The 24,522-nt window shown below is 38.9% G+C and overlaps 1 protein-coding gene across 1 annotated transcript in view; it reads left to right on the top strand.

The window, feature by feature from the left end:
* The window catches only part of slc7a14a (solute carrier family 7 member 14a), a 32,275-nt gene extending 7,753 nt beyond the window's left edge, over nt 1-24,522 (top strand). Inside the window, exons 2-10 of the mRNA XM_028000624.1 lie at nt 6,329-6,860; nt 7,162-7,398; nt 9,340-9,557; nt 10,297-10,443; nt 14,128-14,336; nt 14,426-14,573; nt 15,598-16,093; nt 16,175-16,411; nt 17,839-24,522. Coding sequence (XP_027856425.1) covers nt 6,554-6,860; nt 7,162-7,398; nt 9,340-9,557; nt 10,297-10,443; nt 14,128-14,336; nt 14,426-14,573; nt 15,598-16,093; nt 16,175-16,411; nt 17,839-18,137 — 2,298 coding nt within the window. The 5' untranslated portion in view covers nt 6,329-6,553 and the 3' untranslated portion in view covers nt 18,138-24,522. The remainder of the gene's footprint in view (nt 1-6,328; nt 6,861-7,161; nt 7,399-9,339; nt 9,558-10,296; nt 10,444-14,127; nt 14,337-14,425; nt 14,574-15,597; nt 16,094-16,174; nt 16,412-17,838) is intronic.

Here is a 24,522-nt window from a genome sequence, read left to right as displayed (position 1 = left end):
ACAGATTGTAGGAAGCTCTAAGTGCTCATAAATCTTGTTGAGTGTAAGCAACCGACATCCAGCTGTACATTAAGGCACATGAATTATGCACAGTAATAGTTTCTCATTTAAATAAGCTGCCGTTTTTTCCCCCTCTGTGTATTCATCTGTCCAAAGTTCAGTAGATCTGACATTATGCAATCTTTGCAACTAACCTATTTCAGAAACTCTTACAGTAAATCTTTACCTTAAAAAATAAATCATATGTGTTTTGAAAGAGAAGGGGGACTTAAAGGGTTACTCAAACTTGAGGATTCGCAGTATACGCACAACAAGAAAGAGCTTTTCTTTTTCAATTCATGGTGTAAAATTATGGAGCAAGTTAAATGAAGAGTTAAAACAAAGTCAAATATAAGGAGGTTATTTTCACAAAACAGAAATATGGGTGAGAGATAGCACAAATGTGAATATGTAAATTGAGGCTAACGCATATAAGTGTGTGTGGGTATCTATGCATGGATGCATATATTTAGACAAATGTGTGTTTGTCTAAATACACCATGGTGAGTCCATGGCAAAGAAAAAGAAGATAAAATGGAAAATTAAACCATGGTTTTTATTGATTTATTTTATCTAATAACGAGGGCCCATCTGAAAACATGGTATGAGTGTATGGGGTAGGAGTTCATACGTTTTTTATTTCTTTAAAGTCCTTTTCGAGCATGTGAAGATTATTGTGGTACAAAAAGTGTGTGTCTTTGGCATTCCTTGTTCACGTCTGATATTTTATGCTGCTGTCATGTTCGAAATAAATTCACACCGATCTTCAGTCAGACTGAATCCTAATTAGCATATTTCATATTTCTTAACAAGACTCGTACCGTTTTGTCTGCATTCTGTGAGAATTTGCCAGGGCTTTTAACAGGGGCCGGTTTGTCTTCCCCGATCCATTAAATGCAAAGCAGGTTTACAAGTTTGGTTTTGAGTGATTAGAAGAAGTCTGGCCTTTATTAGGTAAATGCAGCTCTTGCTCTAAATGTCAATGCGTTCAGAGCTCAATCCAGGAGAGACAGGCTTAGTCACTGCTGATGTGTCACAAGTAAGGATGTTCTGACGGCTCTTTTATGAAAAGAGCAGACACTGTAACACCAATGGAGATGATTATGACAAAAATTCAATTATCAATTTCCTTGTGAAAGCACCACTGCTCTGCGTTTTGGTAAGGTATATAAATTTGTAGTGACACTGTAGAAATAGATTGTGGACCATTCTGTTGCACACGGAAACGGCTTTCTGATGCACTGTGGAAAGGCTGTGATTTTTCAATTCTCTCTAATCACACATGCTCTGCGGTCAGTGGGATTGTACCTCTGACCGTTTCCCAGGCGCCCTCTTAAACTGGAAGCTCTAGCACCCAAACAAATTACAGTAAACAAGTGCAAAAATGTATGTTTTTTTCCCAATAGTTCAACATTGATTAATAAAAACACATTTTTCTCCACTCGGTGCTACTCTTCTTGCAAACAGACACAACTTGTACAAGACCGTACGGTCATTATTTTCCCATACTTTTTGTTTAAAGGCAATGTTCCACATATTTTGTTTGTAATAGACAAGAAAAAGAAGTGACCTATCTAAAATTCCTTGCTGGCTGGATACGATTTGACCCATTTTGCATTTGTGATTTGTGCTTGCATCCTAATGCAGTGTAATGCATTAGGATTGGGATATTGCACAGTAATCATTTTGGTGTCCTTCATCAGTGTAACTCTGTGGCTTGGCAGAAGTTGTTTTTTTTTTGGTGGGGGGGGGGTTAAGGCTGCCTTCTCAGGCATGGTAGATCACAGATGTTTCTAGTTGAAGAAGACAAATACATTACAAACATTTAGTAGAATTTAAGAATTTGCTCATAAATTTGCTAAAAATGTCCTCTGCCAAAATCTTGCTCTTCCAAACCCAACCTCCATCGACTTAATAATCACGAGAGCTTATCTGATAGCTTTAAGCCCACTTGGCGTCTTGCCTAGGCTGAAGCGCTCCGGCCCTCGCGAAAACAAAACCTGGCTGACAGAAGGGGAAATGGCCTGTGGCAGAACACCAAAATCAGCAAAATTTCTCATATTTCTGTGAATTTACTCATGTTTTGCCATCCTTTCACTGACCCGTGGGCACTGATTTCAAGTTGAGATAAGTTTACAGTGCCCTCCGAAAGTATTCAAACCAGTCGTTTCCACAGCTTGTCATACTGCAACCGAAAACTTCATTGCATTTAATGGGTGAAGGGGATTCTGTAGTATTCTGAAAGTACCGTAGTACTTTATGTAGAAGGAAATGATGCATAATGTTCATAAAAGTGAACTGTTTGTTTCAATTAGCATTCTTTTTGGTAAAAGGAATTCTTAAAATGAACTACAAAGGCTGTTTGGTCACTTTTTGCATAGTGATGGACCTAATTATTTCCAGAAATAATTACTGTCTTTTAGGTTCAAGTTAATATTTCCGAATTTGCAGATATATTATGCTATTGCAAGCACAAATCATCATCATTTCATTGGATTTTTTTTGTCACAGGGATGAAAATTGATACATGGATTAAGTCTTTATAAATAAAAATCTGAAAATGTTGGCATGCATTTGTATCCTGCCTACTTTATTCTGATACCCCTAAATCAAATCCAGTTCAACCTGTTGCTTTCAGAAGACACCTAATTGTTAAACTGGCACGGCTTCTCAACTGGTTTTAGGTTTGGACTTTGACTAGGCCATTCAAACTAAACACTGATGTTCTCTAACAAACCTTAAAGATCTTCACATAACTAAGATTGAGTGGCATTTAACTCTGCAGCTTATATGCTTCATTTTGTTACAACAATAAAAAACACTGAAGCACTGAAGGTTTTACCTCGGCTCTTTTGGAAATAATGTTTTGCAGACATTTTCTCTAAGTAGCCTTTATTAAAGTCTTTGCTGCAGTAGTGAACAGGTAGAAGACCTGCTGCCGTCCTCCTTTGTTCAGCTCTGTTTGGTTGGTGTGTGCTTGTTCAAATAATATACAATCAGCGCAGGGCAGGTGGTGGTCACTGTAAAAGAAGCTGGGAGGGCAGAAGGTGAGGTTGAAAGATGAACATGTAAAAGGTCCTGTAAAAACTGAGCAGCTTTGTTTTGAGATATGACAGCCTGGAAGGTGTCCGCCGTGCTGGTGCCACACTCATTTATTAGCTTTTGTCTTTGTTTTGGTGAAGGTGATTGGATTCGTGGACAGCAGTCAGTGTTTCAGATTAAAGCTGCTAAAGTCTGTGGAGCGTCTCGCTGTGTTACGCACCATCTTATTGACAATACCGATATAGTTCCCAATATCACACACACACACACACAAATCTGTTTACTATGTTTTTCACTGTGTTGATGGTGCAGTAAAACCCCTGTCTTGACCTGACCAGCTCAGAAATGTTCCACAATGACTGAGCCTTCAATGTTGGCAGCAGATTGGTTGCATTGCAGGGTGGAGCCTTGGCACAGCCACCAGATGCTCCATCAAACTGGGATCTGGGTTTGCAGGCCAGTGCCTTGCTGACTCTGTGCCACATTTATCAGGATCCTTCAGACTGGGGCTTTTTGCACTGTGTTGGAGCACATCGTCTGGCAGGATGCAGTTCCTGCTTTCAGGGTGTGCCACTGCAAAGGTGGGCGAGACGCCAGTCTACAACAATGTTTAGGTGGTGTTTCTGTCACAGGCTGCCCAGCGGAGAGCTGCATTATAACCCGATCTCTGTCATCCTATAGTTTTGTGGTTTAGCGAGAGAAAAATTTATTGGAGTTGGGTTTTTGTTTTTAAGATTGATAGATGGCATACAGTTAGATTTTTACTGTTCTGTATTTTATGAGAGTGAATATGTATTTGCTTTTAGCGACTAGCAACTACTTGGACACTAGAGAACAGCGTTTTATAAAGCATTTGAGTACCTTGTCTGATGATGTGTTAAATAAATCAAATAGTAAGGGAGTGAGGCGATTTTAGAAAATCTGATTAGTGTTAGTTTTGATTCTTCCTGACATTTAGTGACCTAAAGTATGTGATTTCTAAATCTCGTGGTGCTTACTTGACAAACCACTACTAAAACGAAATAGACCCTTAAATCTCATTGGTTAACTGAAAGCTGGAGTACATGTGAAGAACAAGCAAATTCCATGCAGAAAGATGCCACTCCAGGATTCAAACCCAAGATCTTCTTGCTGCAAGGCAATGGCGTTATCAGCTGTGCAGCCATGGTTAACTGCAGATTATTAATAGAAATAAATTTTTAAAAAATCCTGTCTAAAATAAATGCTTTTAAAACTAATATTTTCTTAATTTAAAAAAATTATGTTATTTTGCATTTAATAAATTACCAAAACATTGCAGTAGATGCATTTATTAATGCATTCAATCTATACGTTTCAAATTTTATCCCAAGATATTTGTCTAACAAATCATACCTTTGGCCTTCAGTGGCAATATAGGTAAAAAGCTCTCTGCAAAGCTTCACTGTTAGAAAATAATCAGCAAAATACTTTGACTTTTCAAATAAAAATTTACTGCCATCTTTCAAACATATAAAATGCATCTCATACATCATCTCAAATCAAAGGTCAAACACTTTTAGCATGAGATTATGCTACGTTATTAAAAAAGAACTTTATTTTAACACTTCAGTTTTTATTTTGCTGTGTAAATATGCTGACTTGGCTTGCCTTGCAAGCTCATGTTTAGCATGTGCATATGTTGCCCCTTGTGTCAGTTAAAGTGTTCCTACTCCACTCAGTGCTCACCGTAACACTCGCATTACTTCACCCTCGGAGCCCTTTCTACCGCTTCACATGCCCGTGCTTCCACTGAGTGCAGCTCCAATAGTGGCCCCCATTGTGATCCGGTTAAACAGCTGGATAATTGCAGTCATCATTGCTGAGAGGCACCGTGGGTGTGCCGCATACGAGTGTTTGTTCAGTTACTTTGCGTTTGCCGCCTAAAGTAGATGAGTGCTGATTGCCGGTCCAGCGCCGCTCAGAGGGAGTGAGAGACGAGGGCTCCAATTGAGGACTGTAATAGCTCTCCTTTCAGCAGTGTGCCTAATCTCATCATTATCCACAAAAACATTGTGAGAGGAAGGAATTATAGAGCAGTGTTACTCAGCAATATTTAATCGTTCCACTTATTCGTCTACAAGCCTTTGCAAAAGTGTTAACACCTTGAAAATTAAATTAAAGTTTTACTTTCTGGTCTACATACAAACCACTATGTGTAATGTCAAGATGGATGGCGCTGCATAAAGGGCAGTCACATTGAAGTCGCTCATTATTTTTTTACCCCTCCAGGGGCTCTTTTGTGGGCTCTAGTGTCCCTTAAATGACAGTAGGCTGACAGGAAACAGGGAAGGAAGACATGCGACAAATATCGTCGGGTCCGGGAGTCGAACCCGCGACGGCCGCATCGAGGACTCAAGGCCTCCAAATATGGGTCGCGCTAACCACTACGCCACCACAGCACTCCCTGAAGTCGCTCATTATATTTGTAAAAAGAGAAAAGTGTAAAAGTTAAAGCGGATCCTCTGAAAGTCACTGAACAATGCTTAGTTTTAATGGGATATGATATTAATTATGTCATATTGCTTGCTGCATAAACATTTCGGTGGCCCTGTGCCACAATCTGCTTATTTAGAATCACATTTAATTTGGGACATTTTTCAGATTTCATTAAAAAAAAAAGAAAGAAACATTTAGTCTCTTAATACCAATAAACAGCTTGAGATTGCTGGTAGTTTGATTTTTAAATTTTTTTCACTTGCTTTTTTGTTTTATTTGAGATTTTAATGTTCACACATATGTGTTCCTTTCATTGTTTAATATTAGTTAAACAGTCTATTGTATTCGGTAATGGAGCGGGTTTTACCAAAAGTTATCAGCATGTGATAATTTTCATTTGTTGTTTTTCAGCAATCTGCTTTCTTTTGTCAATGACGTCACAAAGTGTTGTCACCAACATTTTAATCTCACGTTGCTCAGTAAACATTACACAAGCATGTTCATTTAAGAACTTTGGTAACATCACAGCATGCAGATACTACTCTCTCTTCCCTGCACAAACATTAAAAGGAAATGATGAACTGCGGTTGTCGTGGATGATCTTAGCTGCCATGGCAACAGAGCTACAGGGAATGGCCTTTTAATTTGGCTGCTCACTAATTAAGGTACAAATCATTTGCGGTCAATGTGAAAGTGCGCCTTACTTTTAGGCTTGTGTTGTGAAAATATAAGCACCTCTCACACAGTAACAGAAGCCATGTGTGAAAGTAAACTCTCTTTTGTCTTTCAGGTAACTTTCTCTGTCGTCATGTGGGTAGAACCAAACTAGGCCTTCCGCTAGACTGCTAAGAAAGCCACAGAAAGCGGCAGAAAATCCGATCCTCTTCCATCACATGGATGAAGAATAACTTCACTGTCTACAGTGAATTTCCAGAACTTGAACTGAAGCATCAAAGAACAACCGTCTCGCAGTCTTCCTCATAAGCCTTCCACTCTTTGACTTCACGCCCTCGCTATGAGCGGACTGGTGGGGAAGCTGGACCCTCGCAGGATACAGTGGGGCTCGGCATGGAACACCTTCACGTCGCGGGTGCTGAGGACCAAACCCGTGGAGTCCATGCTGGATTCGGCCGTGTCTGGCACCAGCTCACACGGCACCAGACTGGCCCGGGTGTTGTCCACGGTGGATCTGGTGTCGCTCGGTGTGGGCAGCTGCGTCGGGACGGGGATGTATGTGGTCTCGGGGCTTGTTGCCAAGGAGATGGCTGGCCCTGGGGTCATTGTGTCCTTCATTATCGCAGCTGTGGCATCCATACTTTCAGGTGAGAGAGGATAAGCAGTCTTTTGCCATCTCTGTCTTTTACATACACTTGGGTGATTAAAGCAGCAATAGAATGCAGACATTTATACCATTATTAAACCTCTCTGATTCACGAAGAGCCTTCAGTAAGTGTGCATATTATTACAAGGTCAACGCCATTATAGTTTTAATTTGATAGATCCTCAAGGGATGCTTCACCATAACCCTACAGTTCTAATCAGTTCCCTTAACTCAGCCTTTTACTCCTTGCAATATATCAGAGGGGGTGCCTGTGTGTGTGTGTCTTCTTCTCTTTACTGAAGGAGTGTGTTATGCAGAGTTTGGAGTGCGTGTGCCTAAGACCACAGGTTCTGCCTACACATACAGCTACGTAACCGTGGGAGAGTGCGTGGCTTTTTTTATCGGCTGGAACTTAATCCTGGAGTATCTGATCGGCACGGCGGCGGGGGCGTCGGCTCTCAGCAGCATGGCGGACTCTCTGGCCAATCACAGTATCAGCAACTTCATGATTTCACATATTGGCACACTCAACGGCTTGGGTAAGAGGCTGCTTTTGACTGGGCTTTATTTTTTTGTTTTCATTGGTTTTATTTCATGTTGGCTGTTTCATGAATTTCATGAAATGGAAATGATAGTTTTTAGTTTTGCCATGTTTGGGACACATAGAAGCAGGGTAATCATAACACACAGTTTGTCAGTTAACGTCAGATGTTTCGAGGTTCCACCTTATGCTTGTTATATTTGCTAACCCAGTTCTGAAAAAGACAGACTGATCCAACCCTGTGTTAATTTCAAACAACAGGCTTGGTTTATGAAATATTTATCAAAGAGATAGCATTTTTTGCCAGGGAATCAGAAAACAAGTCCTTGGAATGCCAGATAAAACAGTCCTGGTTGGATAGGTTTAGGAAACTCTCTCCCTTGGTGCTATTTGGTGCAAACATTTCTTGGTCGGATTTGGCCAAATTAAATATTTTGCATCCTGATGATGAAAAACAAAACTACACAAGCTGAGCTTTTTTTTTTAACCATAAATTTTGGCAGGAGTAGTTTTATGCCATCTTACTGCCACTCATAGAAGCCAAGACCTAATGAAAAATAGCATCTGCTGCTCCATCTTGAATTATGAAAATAAATCCTCAAACATAGCTTTCCACTTGGTTCCAGTTTGAAGCCATGTAAAGAAGGCTGCTCTCTTTGGTGAAAACAACTTTGTTTCTGAACCATTGCTCTGTCAGCCTCGCTGTCACTGACTTGTCAGAGTCTTACGTCGTAGTCTATGATGATGAATACAGCCAGACAAAAGCAGTTCCACCATCTGACCCAAAGTAACCTTAGCTCAACAGCTAAACCATGAAGTGTCCTTCCCTTTGCACATGCCTCTGGTAGACCCAGTTGAATTTACCAGTGGATACTGAGAACATGGTGGGAGTGGTCACATGGCTTGCAGCATGGCCAGCTGTTCCATGGTTTATTTGAAAAGTGTTGTTTCCCTTTCCAGCTGGTGAATTGTTCCTCCCCGCCCAGGGGAAGTTGTGGAATTTTGCTAAAAATACACAGTTCTGGTGAAACGTGCAAACAGACTCATTATGTTTGTGAATGTACTCTTAATTTTGGGCTTTTAAAATGTCTGTCCAACACAAATATAAAGATTTGCGTTACACATGAAATTTAGTTAGCTTTTTTTCTTTTTTTTGTAATTCACACAAAAAAATTGTGTCAAAATAACAATTCTCTTTATGCCTCTCAATTAAAACATTATGGATTTGTTTTATTGCCAAATATAATAAAGTATATGTTATGACATATTGTAGCAGATTTTGTTAACTTCTTGACAACATAACTAATATAATATTTGACTGTCATTTTTGCAATTTCTTAATTTTATTGCATTGCTAATAAGATAAAGACAAATGTAGAGGCTAGGAATAAAACAACACATTTATTCCACACAAAATGTCTTTTCATAATTTTAGAAATCTACCTCTGGACAATTCTACTCTTAGGATTGTATTAACTGTATTTTATTTATTATTCAGGATAACATATTCTCCTACAGTATCTGCTATCTATACACATTACCAGTCTATAATAGGGTAACACAGGAGCACACAAGACAAACTACCACACCTGCACACACACATACCAGAGGAAAACTTACAGAAAGCAGTTTGCTTACCATACATACTTTAGGATGTTAGGAGGAAGTTAGAGTATCTAGAAAAAAAACAGTCGTGGATAATGAGTTTACGTCATCGAGAAAGGCCCTGGATTTGAACACAGGACATTTATGTTGCAGCACAGCAGTGCTAGCACACTGCTACATCCCTCAAATGAAAAAGAATCATGTCCATCTTTTTGTTTTGTATATGGAGTCTTTATTCTAGTTGTTACCACTGCTGCCTAATGAAATACATTGATACATCATAATGCTTTGGGGTGCATGGATGCGTGCGTGTGTTTGTGTGTGTTATTTCTAGGTAAGGGGGAGCAGTCATACCCAGATCTGCTGGCCCTTCTGATAGCCTTGCTGGTGACAGTGATCGTGGCTTTGGGAGTGAAGAACTCTGTTGGCTTCAACAATGCACTGAACATCATCAATCTCATCGTGTGGGTTCTCATGATGATTGCTGGGCTGTTCTTTGTCAACGGAGAGAACTGGGATGAAGGGAAATTCCTACCCTTTGGCTGGTCAGGGGTATGCATGCACACTCGCAGCCACACTTATCTGTGACACTGCAACACGGCAACACTGGTAAACATGTGTAAGAAGCCTTACTGTACATGTATCTTGTAATACAGTGGCATAATTTCAAAGAGAAAGAATTGTAAAAAAAAAAATCATATCTGTAATTTGAGTGAATTTGATCAGTTGGGGACATTTCTTGTTGGATTTCAAAATTGCCTTGACAAAATCATCCAAAGCACGATAACTGGTACCCCCAACAAGTGTTTTAATGTAAAAGAACTATTTATTTAATTTTATATTGTGTGAACACAGTCAAGGATGGTACCAAATTGTCAAAGCTCTGTGTTAGAGAACTTCAGCAAAGAGTGGCATTTTGTTTTGTAACAGAGTTTCCATAATTAGCATGAAACTATTTAAAAATTGATTATTTTCTAAGAAATTCTTGGACATTTTCTGTCCATCACAACATTGCAGACTTTTCCAGCAACAAATACTCCAGGTTGGTTTAGCTGAAAAAAAAAAAACTTATATCGATTGGAATGTATGTTGGCTCATGTGTGTGAAAAATCTTTTCTGCGTGAGATTTTGATTCTGCAGTAAAACCCGATTTCATCATAAGATCTTTTTAACATGTTTACCACAGGTGTTCATGAATGCAAGTAACAATGTGTATACAATCCGAAATGTCCAAGTACATGCAGGGCCAGTCATCTTTCTACGAGCTACACTTTCTTCTTGTTTGGTGCAGGTGATGCAGGGTGCAGCCACCTGCTTCTATGCCTTCATCGGGTTTGACATCATCGCTACAACAGGAGAAGAGGCCAAAAGCCCCAACACCTCCATCCCCTATGCCATTACTGCCTCACTCATCACCTGCCTCACTGCCTATGTCTCTGTGAGTTACTTCAATTTGTAATTCTCTGAGAGTATTTTGGACTCAATTTTTGCTTTTTTTCTTTATCAAGCATAACTGCTGTAGTCTAACACTTTTCTTACTGTGAGTTTAAAGAGTTTTCGTATAAGACTTTGCTATATATAGATGTCAATATGATTTACCTAATGTACTGTTAATAAATTTACACTTCATTTATGCAAAACATATCTTGCTATTTTCCTTTTCTTAGCTGCAGTATATGTTCTTTTCATCGGCTTTTATGCTATTTTCATACACAGTCATATTGAAAAAAGGCCAGGTCAGAAAACATTCATTTTTATATTATGAAGTGCTCACATAGATTACTGTAAAATGTTGGATCACAGGTAAATATTATAAAGTTACCGTGTTGGACTTTTGTGAAAAAAAATAAATAAATAAACAACAATGCATTATAACTAAGAAAAAAGTTACAACAGCCTTCTTCACATTGTCTAGTTAGACATTTCTTGTAGTCACACAGTATTTCGGAAAGGTTTTCTTTGTGTATTATCTACTTCAGGTCACCCAACTCCATCTCAATGAGATCAAGATCATTGTTTTTTTGTTAAATATGGTCTCACATTTATCTCAAGCTGAGATGAATTTTAGAATTCTGAAGATTTCTTTAGGCATGTTGCGCTATGAGTTCATGGTGAATTCGCTTGGACAGTCAGACCTGGGTATATAGTTTTCTATTTCCTCCACTTGATGATTTTCCATACAGTGGAATTTTTTAAATTATCATCATAATTTTCTTCTGAAAACCATAATATCACCATGGTTGCCATTCCCACTTCAGCAGGAATGAATATGCCAAGTTCAACTAAGAAGTTTAAGTACAGATGTTCCAGTCATCCTCACTTGTTATGTCTGTGTGTAATTTTAAATGAAACCAAAATGTGTTATCCTAACTTTTTCCCACACCAGACATTCAGTTTTTAGAAGAAAAGAAAAGTCTTTATTTTGATTGCTTACTTATGTCACTTTAATCTTACTTGTATGCCTCAGTACAACATTAATACGTTTAAATATCATAGCATAAAGTAGGGGTGTCCTACATTTTTGTCTCTGACAAAAGCAATGTTTTACTTCCAGTTATAAATTCATATTTATTCCTGATCTTCACACCTAAATTTCAACTTTTACTTTTAGTTTCTGTTGGTTGTGAATGAATACAAACTGAGAAGGTTGTCTCAAATGTTGTATTCCTGACAGGGAGAAAAAAAAGAGCCTCTCCCTGCACGCATCTCCACCACAATCATGTACTCAGCTCAGACAACATAGGGTTCCCTTGTGTACAGTGAGTGGATGTTGCTGTGGGTTCTGGGGAATATCGACCAATTAAAACACAAGAATCTTTTTCTTTTTAAAAATTTTTACCTGAAGCAAAGGTTACATCAGCTTTAGATCGTGTCTCCCTGTCACATCAGCTTCCACATGTTACCCCTATCATGAGCTCGGAAAATGGTTTTCCCCTATTTTTAACCTCTGTCTTTCTTTGATCTGCCTCACGCTGTCGGCATCTGGGAGAAACTTTCTTGCTCCCATGAGGGATACTGTAGAATTAGAGTAAAGCTATTGACTCATTTCTCTGGTGACAGAGATTCTGAAATATGCTTGAGTGACAGACTGTAGCTAATGTTTTCACTCATGATGGTAGAAATTCTTATTTTTTGTTTTTTTCTTAGACGAGTATTCCAGGTATATTTTTTTGTAATTATCCTTTGGCTGTTGTTATTAAATAATTCATAATGGTAGTCAGGGACAAACTGTTCTTTTACAAAACAATGGATCCAATTTGAGTTTAAGCTTGACAGCTGAGGTCTTCTTTGTACTTTTTCTTGAAACACAGGCAGGCTTTATTATAGTAAATACTTTCTAATATTGGTTGTTTTGTAAATATTAATTGGCTTATGGATAATATCTGCTGAAACAACCACAGCATAACATGATGGGTCGATAAGTTTTCTTATGACTGAAGGTTTTTAGAATGAATCTTGATTTTAGGGAATAACTGTGACGATTTTATGCTTTAGAACCTCGATTGCATTGGCTAAGGGAAATAAGATCCTACATAATCTGTGTTTCCTGGTGAGGATTTCATTGCTGAGAAAAGAAAAAAAAATTCCAAAGATTTAACCCCAGATTGACTGAAGGTTTATATTATAAGGGTCATTAATTTTTAAGAATGGTCATAAACTGCACAGCTCCAGAGCATCTAATGCATCTAATGTAAAACAGGAGATGGGACTCTGTTTTGCTAATATTTACTATGTTCAATAGCGCTGCCAAACTTAAGAATACATTCAATCAATATTAATTGTGTCGCCAGACTTACTGACACTCTGCTAAAGATTCTGCAGGTTTTATTGCAGTAGAATAATGTCACACTGAAAATCCTGGAAAGTTTTACTTTTAAGTACATTTCTGATGTAATTTTCAGTCATAAAATGAAATGCATCACCACAGCTGTTAATATTTTGTACAGCCGTGTATGCCATAAAACCTGATAAGGTATCAAGCGCTTTTCTACATTTTTATTCTAACAATATTAATTTATTTTATTTTAACCACCTTGACTTGTGTGGTGATGAGGTAAACATGTCGGTGTTCTGGTTGTTTTAAACTTCTTTTTTTTTAATTATTGCTCTGCCTGTGGATATAGGCAAGATTAATACAGCACCTATTGTCATTCCACCAGTTTCTGACTTACTGTGGGCAACATAGACCTTCTTTATTGTTCTTTTATATTTCCTGTTTTGGAGAGTTGTTAAAAAAACGTGCCTTTCTCCTACACGATATTTAAACTCCAGAGAAACAGAAAGCAACTATTTATTACTCTAATCAACTTAAACAGTTAAGTAATATAAAAAAAGTAAATGAAAACATATAATAAATGCTAGAAAGTTGGGTTTTTACCAAAAGAATATTTGTTTCCTATTTTTCTTCCTGATTAAATAAATGCCCTGAAACAAAAATAATAATAAAAAAATAATAATTTCAGGGTGAGATAATGCCTGTTAATTTGTCTAACATATTTATCAGAGGTACCGATAAATGCGCACAGTGCTATAATAATCCAACGTGTATTCTCACAGAGCTATTAGTAAAAATGAAAAATTTTCTAATGGCGTTTCCTGCCAGAGGGCTAAATCTTTAACTGAAACACATTTCTTTATTTCAGCTGTGTGGGGTTCATCTTTTTAATCACTCTCTCTTTTCTGTAGCAGTTATGCAAATCCAACTCTTTTGCAGCACAGCAACTGTGACAGATGGCCCTGCGTGATTTCACACATCAGACGCAAGGACAAAAACATACAGACACACACACAGAAAGAGAGCGAATAATGACTAATGAGCAATTTGCATGCGATGGGGAGAGCTGAGCACGATATTACTGTAAAGCCAAACTGTAAGTCTGTAGTTCTCATTCAGCAGCAGCCAGAGTCTAATAAAATGTCCTTCGACTGAGTCGAAGGACCTTGCAAAATTTTCTCTTTCATGAAAAGTTTTTGCTTCATATTTCAGTAAGAATTTGATGAATATACAAATATTTTGTGTATTTTTGTATATAAAATGGTTAAATGTCCTCATCTTTGTCAAAAGCTAAAGGCCGTAGCATTCTCATGCAATAGCAACACCATATTTGTGCCTTTCCTTCAGGTCTCTGTGATACTGACGCTTATGGTTCCATATAATGAAATCGACTCAGACGCTCCACTGATGGAGATGTTTTCCATGCATGGCTGCATGTTTGCAAAATACATAGTTGCTGTGGGGTCCATAGCTGGACTCACTGTGTCCCTCCTGGGGTCCCTGTTCCCCATGCCAAGGGTCATCTATGCTATGGCAGGGGATGGTCTTCTGTTTAAGTAAGTCTATACTCTTACTGTATGTTGTTTAATTTTTGTGTCTGGAGAAATGACATGTCTTCTGTATCTTTACCACTCTGTGTGTGTAGGTTCCTGGCCAATGTTTCTTCATACACGGAGACCCCTGCTGTGGCCTGTGTGGTGTCTGGGTTTCTGGCTGCCCTTCTGTCCCTTCTGGTCAGCCTCAGAGACCTGATAGAGATGATGTCCATTGGCACCTTGCTGGCCTACACTCTAGTGAGTGATAAGTACCGGTGCTGGGAACATGTTTTATATGTGTAATATCTTACCACATTCTTTTTCTGCTTTTCTCCTCTTTAACTTTTAATTCTTTAGCTGCTATGGATTCCATAACTAAACTTATGCCTTGGTTACATTGAGCTGTATGGCCTGAGTTGGTGGGGTTCGCCATTTTATGGCCCGGCATATTCAGGAGAGCTTTCCACCGCCAGGTGGACTCTCACTGAGCAGGCAGGGTTAAACCCAAATACCTAACATTGCATCGTACTAGTGCAACAACAAACCTAATGCACTAGCATGTCTCGTACTTGTTGCAAGCAGTGGCATTTTTCCGTCCTCCAATCAATGGACTGTTTTATATGATGCCAGCAGCTCAGCACCAGCTGACCTTGATAGGTCATTTCGATGAGCTGCGTTAACAATGGAAGCAGACAAAAATGCTTACTGAACCGCAATGACCCATGTCTTACCATACAGAGATGAGGCATTATGATGTATTGCAATATTTACTTGTACTTTTATCACTTTTTTAATCACACTATAAATTCAAATTTCATTGTATTTTATTGAAAATTTCTTATAATAAGCCAAATCAAAGCACCTTCAAAAAAGTGTGTTATTTTGCATCCTCTTCACAATAATGTTCTACTTTGCGTTTGTCTAAGACATAAAATCCCAATGAAAACAACAGAAGTTTGTCATTTTTAAACACTGACATGTATAAAGTTACAGGACACAATATACACAGTATACAAATATGGTATGCAAATTGAACTGAGTTTAGCAGTGGAAACATTAAGATCTGTAAGAGGGCCAATAAAATATCAGCAAAAATCAGGTGTAATAATTTAAAACAAATGCAGGATAGCTTCTGTATGTGTATGTTAACTTAAGAGGTAGTAAAGAAAAAAACTTTGGTTTTAGTGTAACACAACTGCACAAAATGTGCACAAAACAGTCTTTGATTTTGATTTCTGTCTATGAAAGAAACAAACTTCCCTCTCCCCCTCTCTCGGCACAGGTAAGCCTTTGCGTGCTCCTCTTGCGTTACCAACCCGAGGGCGACATCCACGGCTTTGTAAACTTTCTCTCTGAGGAGCAGAACAAGAAGAAAAAGGAAGGCATTCTGGCTGAGTGCGAGAAAGACGCTTGCTCGCCGACCAGTGAGGCTGACGAGTACGGAGGGCAGACCACGAACACCTGCGGGGCCAAAAACCTGCCATCGCTAGGCGACAACGAGATGCTGATTGGGAAACCGGATAAAAATGCGTACAGCGCCGGCCATCCCAACTACGGCACAGTGGATATGACAACCGGCATCGAAGCAGAGGAGTCAGAAGGAGGGATGTCTCGACGGCTCAAGAAGCTGATCGGACCTCGCTACTACACGTTGAGAATCCGTCTAGGCCTCCCTGGAAAAATGGACAGGCCAACTCCGGTCACGGGGAAAACCGTCACCGTGTGTGTGCTACTGCTGTTCATCTTGTTCTTCGCTTTCTGCTCCTTCATCATTTTTGGTAAGAGCAAATCAGCAATGCTTTAGTCCAAGGTACAAGGGTACTGCAATGTCCAATCACCATTTGTTCCCTCTGTTTCAGGAGCGAACTTTATCACAGAGGGTCATTGGTGGGCCTTGCTGCTACTAATCTTCCTCATCATCTTCATTGCCCTGCTGATCATCATTATCCTCCAGCAGCCAGAAAACCCTAAGCGGCTGCCTTACATGGCACCCTGCGTGCCGTTCGTACCTGCTTCAGCCATGCTGGTCAACATCTACCTCATGCTTAAGCTATCTGCCATCACCTGGATTCGATTTTCAATCTGGTGCCTCGTTGGTAAGCAGACACATTCCCAAACACTTTGTTTGCCAGAAAAAGGTTTAATGCGGAGAGAATCCAGGTATTATCCAGGACAGATAAGAGCAATGTTTTGGTTTCAAGCAAGAACTCTGCTCAGATTACTTCCAATAAGAGAAGAAATTATTCATTTAATGGCTCAATTTGCCAAGAAACCTTAACGTTTATATTTTTTAGCCGGAACAAAAGCGTATCAGGTTTTCTTTTCCTTTCTTCCTCAGTTGTAAGCAAATTGTTTAAACTGTACAATTCCTCTTTTAATATTATTGAGTAAAAGCCATAGTTTTCTCTAGTCTTCTTGCTTTCTCAGATTTGATCATGTTTTAGCCGTAAACTCAAATGTATTTTATTGGCAGCGTACACAACCCAGTGGCAGGTTTACCAAATAAGGTGTGAAAAATGTGACACTCATTGTAGAATCAAAGTCAGCAATAACCTATTCTTTCTTATTATTCTTTGTAAATATGTTGAGCTCACTTAGATTTAATGGGACCGCCTGTGAACAGAAATGTTTAAGTCTTGCCACATATTCTTGATAGGATTTTGTTCTGGACTTTAACTAGACCATCTCAACAAAGGTGAATGATTTGATCTAAACAATTCCATTATATAACTGTATGTTTGAGGTCCTTGTCCTGCTTACGGCGAGCCACTGCCCAAATCACAATAATTTAGCAACTTTTTCCAAGTTTTCTTTCAGGATTACCTTGTATTTCATTCAGTCCAACTTTGTATCAGTTTACACCAGCTTTCCAGTTCTTGCTGAAGAAATGCCTCCCCACTTCATGTTGTTTCATACAAACACAAAGTGGTTGCTCTGGGTAATGTGCAGTGCAAATTATGCTTTAAGGACAAAAAAGTAAATTTATGTTTTACCAAACCTCCTTGTTCCACTTGTTTGTTGCGCAGTCAATCTGGTTCGTAGCAAACTGCACACTTTGATGTTCTTTGTGTTGGAACATGAAATCCCATTAAAACACATTGAAGTTTGTGATTATAATGTGACAAAAGGTGGTGGAGTACTATTCACAAGCTTCCCACAGACATAAGGAAAACTACAACAAATTGTTAAACATATAACCTGTTTAAGCTGTCACATCCTTCTTTACAAGTGTCTTACTGCATGGTTAAAAGTAATGTAAAAAAAAAATAGATTGATTTTAATTTGCATTTCAGTTTTTGTGGTCATAACAGATCAAGCTTGCGTTCAGTAAAAATTAACAGCTCCTCATTGTGCATGAAACTTATATTTGCTTGATGATCGCAGATTGTTTGTGTGTGCAAAATTTGTTACTCTAGCATTTTAGACATCAGTGGAAAAAGTTACTCTTCCTGCGTGCTCTTTCATATGGGGTATTACTTTGTTTCTTTTATGTTCAGCAAGATGTTTCCATGTATCCTTTCAGGTGTGCTTATCTACTTCGGCTACGGCATGTGGAACAGTACTCTGGAGATCACGGCCAGAGAAAACGAGGTGCATGCCTCCACCTACCAGCGCTACGATCAAGGCGTGGACGAAGGCTTCTGCGGCTTCGACGACGATTTCTACCCGCCCTCCACTGACGCCTGGGGCGCGCCCGGGGCGGGATTAGAGGCGACTCCACCTCCGAAGGCAAAGCCTGAAAGTGATGGGCTTTCATCAAAGGGTGGAGGCAGAACCATTGCTAACAATGGCCTTGCGGAGGAGGATCCCATGGACTTCTGAAGGGACTGACTTCTGTGTTACATTGAATGTACTGCCTTGTCTGCTGCCTGGGGGAGGGGGAAGGGGCCGTGTGTGAGTGCACGACTGATTACGGGCGTGCGAGTGTGTCTGCATGCTTGCACGAGTGTGTATTTGTTTTATGTGTCAAACCCCCCGGGCTAGATGGGTTTTGGTTAGTATAACAGTTTGTCTTTTACCTTAGTCGGCTTTGCTTGGGATGCTGCCCCCACACAAATGTGGACATAAATGTCTTCACGCTTTCACAGATCCAGACTCTTTAATCAACTTCCCAAACAAAGGAGGGCATGTGAGAAAAGTGCAAACAAAGTGAGAGATTTGTGTTTTGCTGACGAAGTGCAGAAATGACATGCTGTACTGAGCAACTTTTTAACTGTTTAGTCAAGAACTTTGGCACAGAAGAGAAAAGAAGGGTGATGAGAGGGTCGTAAGATGAGTCAGCAACTGTCTTCCTGTTCCAGCACAGGCAGACAGACAGGAAACTATAATGGCAGTATGATCAACACAAAGGCCTTCCGATGGCAAAGTCTGACTTTGTCTGTTTTCAGCTTTTGTAGAAAAACCTGAATAATTTGTCTAAAACACATTCTTAATCCTAAATTGAACATCTAGCCTGAGGGGTTTCCACCGGGGATTTGGGGTAAAGGGTGTCAATGTTTTCTGTGACGACTAGTACTTGGACTTTGCTTGTAATAGTGCCTTCATCAACTATGTGTGTTTTTCTGGTCGTGTCAGTTCTCTACTTTGATTTTTTAAATTTTTTTGGCCTGTGTATGTGTGCGTTCTGTTGTACTGTGCCTTGCAAAAGTATTCACAAACCCTGAACTGTCCATATTTTGATCTGTTCCAATTATAGGCGTCATCCTATTTCATTTGGACTTTAAGTGACAGAGAATTTGTTGTCTAACCAATCCATTGCAGCTCTGGCTGGAATTGTTGGAAGATCTGGAATTGCTGGGGAGTCTTTCCCCTCTGTTTTATGTTTGTGGAATCCTTCAACAGGTTAACTTTCAGGTTTCCTTTTTTTTTTTAACTCCACCCGCTGTCCTTCAACTCTTTCTAGATTATGTGCTCCACTAAAGAAAATCATGTTTGCTGCCACCAACACTATTCACCATGGGTGGGTGGAGGGGGTGAGAGGTGCTCAGACATTTTGACCTCATCTGACCAAGCCTTTTCATGTGGAAGATGCCTTTCACATGAAGATGGCAAACTGCAAACGGGACTTCCTACTGCTTACTACTTCTCGCCACTTTTCCCTAAAGTCCAGATTTGTGGACTTCTCAGCTAATAGTTGCCATTTGAGCAGATTCTTATTTCTGAGGTGTGGGTTTCTGCGGCTCCTTCATTGTTGCCATGGGCCTCTTGGCTGCTTCTCTGATAATACTCCCCTGCTAGGTTAGGTTTGTGGCCACGTCTTCATATGTTTGCATTTGTGTCATTCTTCCCATTTTTGAATAATGGATTAAACAACCCTTTGTGTAGTCTTCAAATGCTTAAGTCATTCCTACAACTTCATTTCTGCCCTGCCTGGCATTTTTCTTGCTGTTCGTTATGCTGTTAGTTCTCTAATGTTTCCTAATGACGCACTACTTTGTATTTGTCTATCACGCAAACTCTCAATACAATACAGAAGGTTGAAGTTTACAAAATGTAAAAAAAGAAAAGTGTACATACTTTTACAAGGCATTGTACAGTAAGTGCACCCCAACTTGAGTTTTATGTGAATTTCTCTGTCCGTGTTTGCACTAAGTGGACTCTTCAGAATTTTTATTTTCAAAGTACATTTTGTTATTCCCTCGCATGGAAGTCAAATCAATCCACCTGCTACCAAAAACACAATGTGCAACATGAATTGCCAATCAAGTTTTAGAGATTAAACCCGGTAGATACACAGAAAGAGAGAATAGGTTGAATCCTACTTGGCAACCTGCAGTGTTTTCTGTGAGCTTTTGTATTCGAGCACATGAGGTTCTTTCTCTATGTCAGACCTGTAAGTAATTCATTCTCTCTTTAGTTTTTGGAAAGTTTTTCTTTTTGGTTAACTTTTCTATTGGTGAGGAGAAAAGAGAAACTGAAATCGAATCCTTCCTATTTATATAATCTCTTCTCATTTCCATCTGACGTTTTCTTCTCCAGCCCAGCTCTTTCATCTTTCATTTACCATCTTGCTCCCCTCTTGATATCAATCGGGCCACGTCAGCAGAAAGTAACCTCTCTGAGTCGCGAGTAATAGGCCACCAAAAATTGGCTTGCACTCTGGAAATGTAACAGCAATCTGCTTATGGTCTGTCGATTCGCTCGCTACGTTTTTGATTTAATAGTCTCTGCTATCTGTCATCTGATTCGTAACCAGCACTTATTTTGCCGCTGGCGGTTCATCTCTAGTGTTGTCCCAGGACTAGAGTAAATGGACTATACTTTTGCTCTTGTGCTTTTTCAATTTGTATGTATGTTGCCTATACAGACAATTGTCTCAACGTCCCAAAGAGATTTAATTATTGCATTCAAAAGGTGGGCTTGTTGTTGCAGTTAAAAATAAAAAAACAAGCACTTGTTGGAGAAAGAGCTTTACATGAAAAAAAACGGCATTGAGAAACATATGCAGAGATATTTCTTTATACAGTAAGTGGGATTTTTACAAACCACCAAATAGCACACTGTTATGCTATGAGGCTGGGGGGAGGGGATGCTCCTTCAATTGCTTGTGGTGCTGCTGTCTGCATCAATTGTTGCTCCTCTACCTTTTCCTCGCTGCCCCTGTTGCTGCATTGGTCCCTTTCAGGGAAGCCTTATTTGTCTAATGCACTAAATCTAAGGATGCCACACTAAATCCCTCCCGCCTGCCCTCCCCACTCCCCCTACCGTAATCATCGAAAGCTTGAAAAACAAAAAGAATTTCTTTGCGGTACTGGAAATGTTAAAGTAACGTTCTTATGCAAATGAAGACAGCTCTGTGTTTCATGAACTTACTGTCATATTTAGGGCTACGACTTGTCAAAGGTAAGGATTTGAACATCACAATGATCTGGCTTATCGTAAGGACTGAATGTTCTCAACAATTTTCCTTTTTAAAGGAAATTAAAATTAAGCAATTTAAGCAAAATTAAGCTGAAGATAACTGTAAAATACCATCAGTTATCTAGTTTTAAGCCAGTTTGCGGCAGAAACGAACATATTCAGAGATCGTGAAGAGTTAGCAACTATTCCTGTTCTGCAAGTTTTGGCATTTGCGCACATTGAAACATGCAGTTTCTTGTCTTTTATATCGCTAAGCTAGAGGCGGGTGATATAACAATGTCAAATTGCGAAGAATTAGAATTTAGCATTGTAATACCAAATTCAATATCAGTTTTAGACCCAACCTACACTTCTAGATGCTTTTGCTCTATATTGTTGGAAAAAAAGTGAACGTCTACAGTTTATTAGACTATTGGGGGGAAAAAACCAATAGGAGTTAATAGGTGTGCTCCACCAACAGGCGGTGGTAGCATTGACATTAAAGACTTCGAAGTTTGAAGGAAGAAACGTCTGAGCGGCTACAGTAGTCAAGAGCCAAAGGATCTCTCAAAAATAATTGCCCGTTGCCCATGCTTTGTTTGATACCTTTTATCTTTTTTACTGTCTTCAGCTCCTTCAGGTTACAGCTCAAGGTTGATGGAAAGAGAACCTGGATGAAACGGCACATGTAAAAAATAAATAAATAAATAAAACAAATACAAAAACACAGCTTTACTCAGAAAACTGTTCAAAGGGCGCAATGTATGTTATAATATCTGCCTCATTTTCTGTTTTGATCTTCTGTGCTGCCGGGATAATATGCATTTTGCCAGGAGCCGTATGAGAACAGTTTACTTTTAGTATCAAAACAGCCAACAGAGACACTAGTTCTTTCCAACCTTTACAATAAAAGGTTTAAAGAGTTGCATAAAGCCCGTCAAACTTGTAATATCATAATTTCTGCAGCCAAAACATCCTAGGTGCATTGTGAGTTTGGACTCCAGACCATAGTTTCTCCGTGACAAGTATTCTTTATAGAGATGCTACCATGGCCACTTATTTTAGTTTCTATTTAAAAAGAAATATATTGATTTTGATAACGTTAGATTACATAAAATTGGTAATGTGATGAATTGTGAATATTCTGAACACGATTCAGTTTGTGTTCAGACCGAACCCACTAATCATGATATATTTGTGTACCATTACATCATGACTGAGTAGAAATAGTGCTTTTTATTTGAGTTGTGTCGCTTTTGTCTTTGGAATTACGTTTTAAGGTAAACTGAAAAATATCTTTGTAGTAATGTTCTCTTGCCTAAATGTTTTTTTTTTCTTTAACTGCATTTGCGTAGAAAATCTTTCCTCCTGATTTTACTATTAAAAAAAATAGTATGATATTTTGATTATATCGTCCACCCCTATGCTCAGTTGCAATATCTTACATCACCATATCAGTTTCCTCCCGTCTCTGTTCAAAACTTTCAAAAGCTTTATAGTCACAGCCAAAACAAACATGCAGATTCAATTGATTCCATATCTCAGATTCTGGACTGTACAGTCATCTTTTTTCTTCATTTATTTATTTTTTGTTCTGTACTTTTGAATCAAAGACTGTGTGAACACATGTGCAGTGCAGACGTATGTGACTGTGTTCTGACGTCCGCTCGTGGTCCACGCCTGCGCCTAAATGTGACCGTCTGGTGAATGTCCAGCATGTTTTTTGTGCACAAGGTTCAGTTTCTAAATATTGTACTTGCATGTGGTTATGGATCTCAACAGGACATGATAGACATTTGGCAAAACCAAATTCAGGCTTAGTTCTTCTCTGCCTTGGAGCCCTGGTTTGTTTAATTCAGAGATTATGAAACAGGTAGTTGTTTTTTTTATTTTGCTACCAAAAGCACTGCCTAGGATGTTTCTCTTGTTCATTCTAATAATCTCTCTCTTTTTAAATATATATATTTATATTTATTCCAACCTAAAATTTTAAAACCCACTTGTTCACTCCACTATGTGTGGAAACCATGGCTCCATTTGACAGAATGTAGCAAACAGTCTGATTTCCTGACTGACTTCCTTCACACCCTTTTTCATACATCTATAAAATGCCTAATTCCTGTATACACACTAAAACCTGCTGGGTTTAAAACCAGACCAATTGTGGTGACTGGAAGGAAAGTCAAACTATGGATTCACAGTCTGTCATTCATTTGGCTCAGACACATAGAAAAAACAAGTCACATCTTAGTAGCTTTTATTTTGTCCCGTTGAAGCCGTTCTGATCAGTTCTTTGTGTAGTTCAGAACTTCTCTCACCCCCCCAAAAAAACTGGACCACCAGTTTGTTTGCCCACCTAACAACATTATTCTAGCATTCTGATTAAAGAAACAACCCAGCAGTTTTTCTTTTTCTTTTGTGAATTTCTCATCTCAAACACAACCAAACCAAAGTACTTTTTTTTCACTTTTAATTTACAGAAATATAGCTTCCTTATCTGCAGTAGTGCCGACTTTCTTAGTATGATCAGCTTATAAGCTATTTTACAACACCCAAAATTTATGTTATTAGAGAATCACGAGACAAAATGCTATGTTTTTCTGTCAGTCACCAGCTACAAGCAAAAGCTAAGATCCAGACACAAATACAGTGCTAAAGTAGACTGACCAACAAAAAAAAGAGAGTATTTTTCTACAGCTGTTTCCCATCTACACGTCCTCCTAGGGTGGGTGTGCCGAGCCGAACTAGGTGGGGTCACTAGTCTGCACTTCATGAACGTTTCTTTAATCACAAGGAGGCCTGATATAAACTGCTAAAATCTATTTTTTGAATAAATATAGTCTCTAGAAATGTAGAGCTAATTTGTGAACTTTCTTTAATGATCTTTGAATTGGTTGCTGTAGATGTTGATAGGGCTTCAAATGGTTTAGGCATACTAGGGAGAAAACAATGCTGAAATTATTTTATTATCAGTCTATATGAGCTAAACTACAAAAAATTAATAATATAATCTAGTCTTTTGCCACTGTTGCTTTTCAAGTCAGCTACTCTGTGTTGATTTTGTGCTGGAGAAGGAATGCCATGCTCTGCACATGTTTGGTGTTTGCAGCCAAGTGTCCAGTCAGTGTGTGTAAGACTTGTTGAGATTAGCTTCCCTCGCATTAGCTAAATATTTTGTTGCTTTTCTGTAAATTTTCCACAAAGCTGTATACTATTGTTGTGTTTGTTTCTTTCAAATTTGTGATTACTTTTTATCCTAGGTGCACAATTCTCTTTTCTTTTATTTTTTTTCTGAACTGTTAATATTGCTTCCATGTATTAATGAAAAGTTATTTATTGAAAAGATTAAGCAGAGGTTTGTTCATTT

The sequence above is a fragment of the Xiphophorus couchianus genome, chromosome 19, assembly GCF_001444195.1.
Source record: "Xiphophorus couchianus chromosome 19, X_couchianus-1.0, whole genome shotgun sequence".
In the NCBI taxonomy this organism is placed as follows: domain Eukaryota; kingdom Metazoa; phylum Chordata; class Actinopteri; order Cyprinodontiformes; family Poeciliidae; genus Xiphophorus; species Xiphophorus couchianus.
Note: the sequence above shows the minus strand (reverse complement) of the source record. Positions and strands in the feature narration are given on the sequence as shown.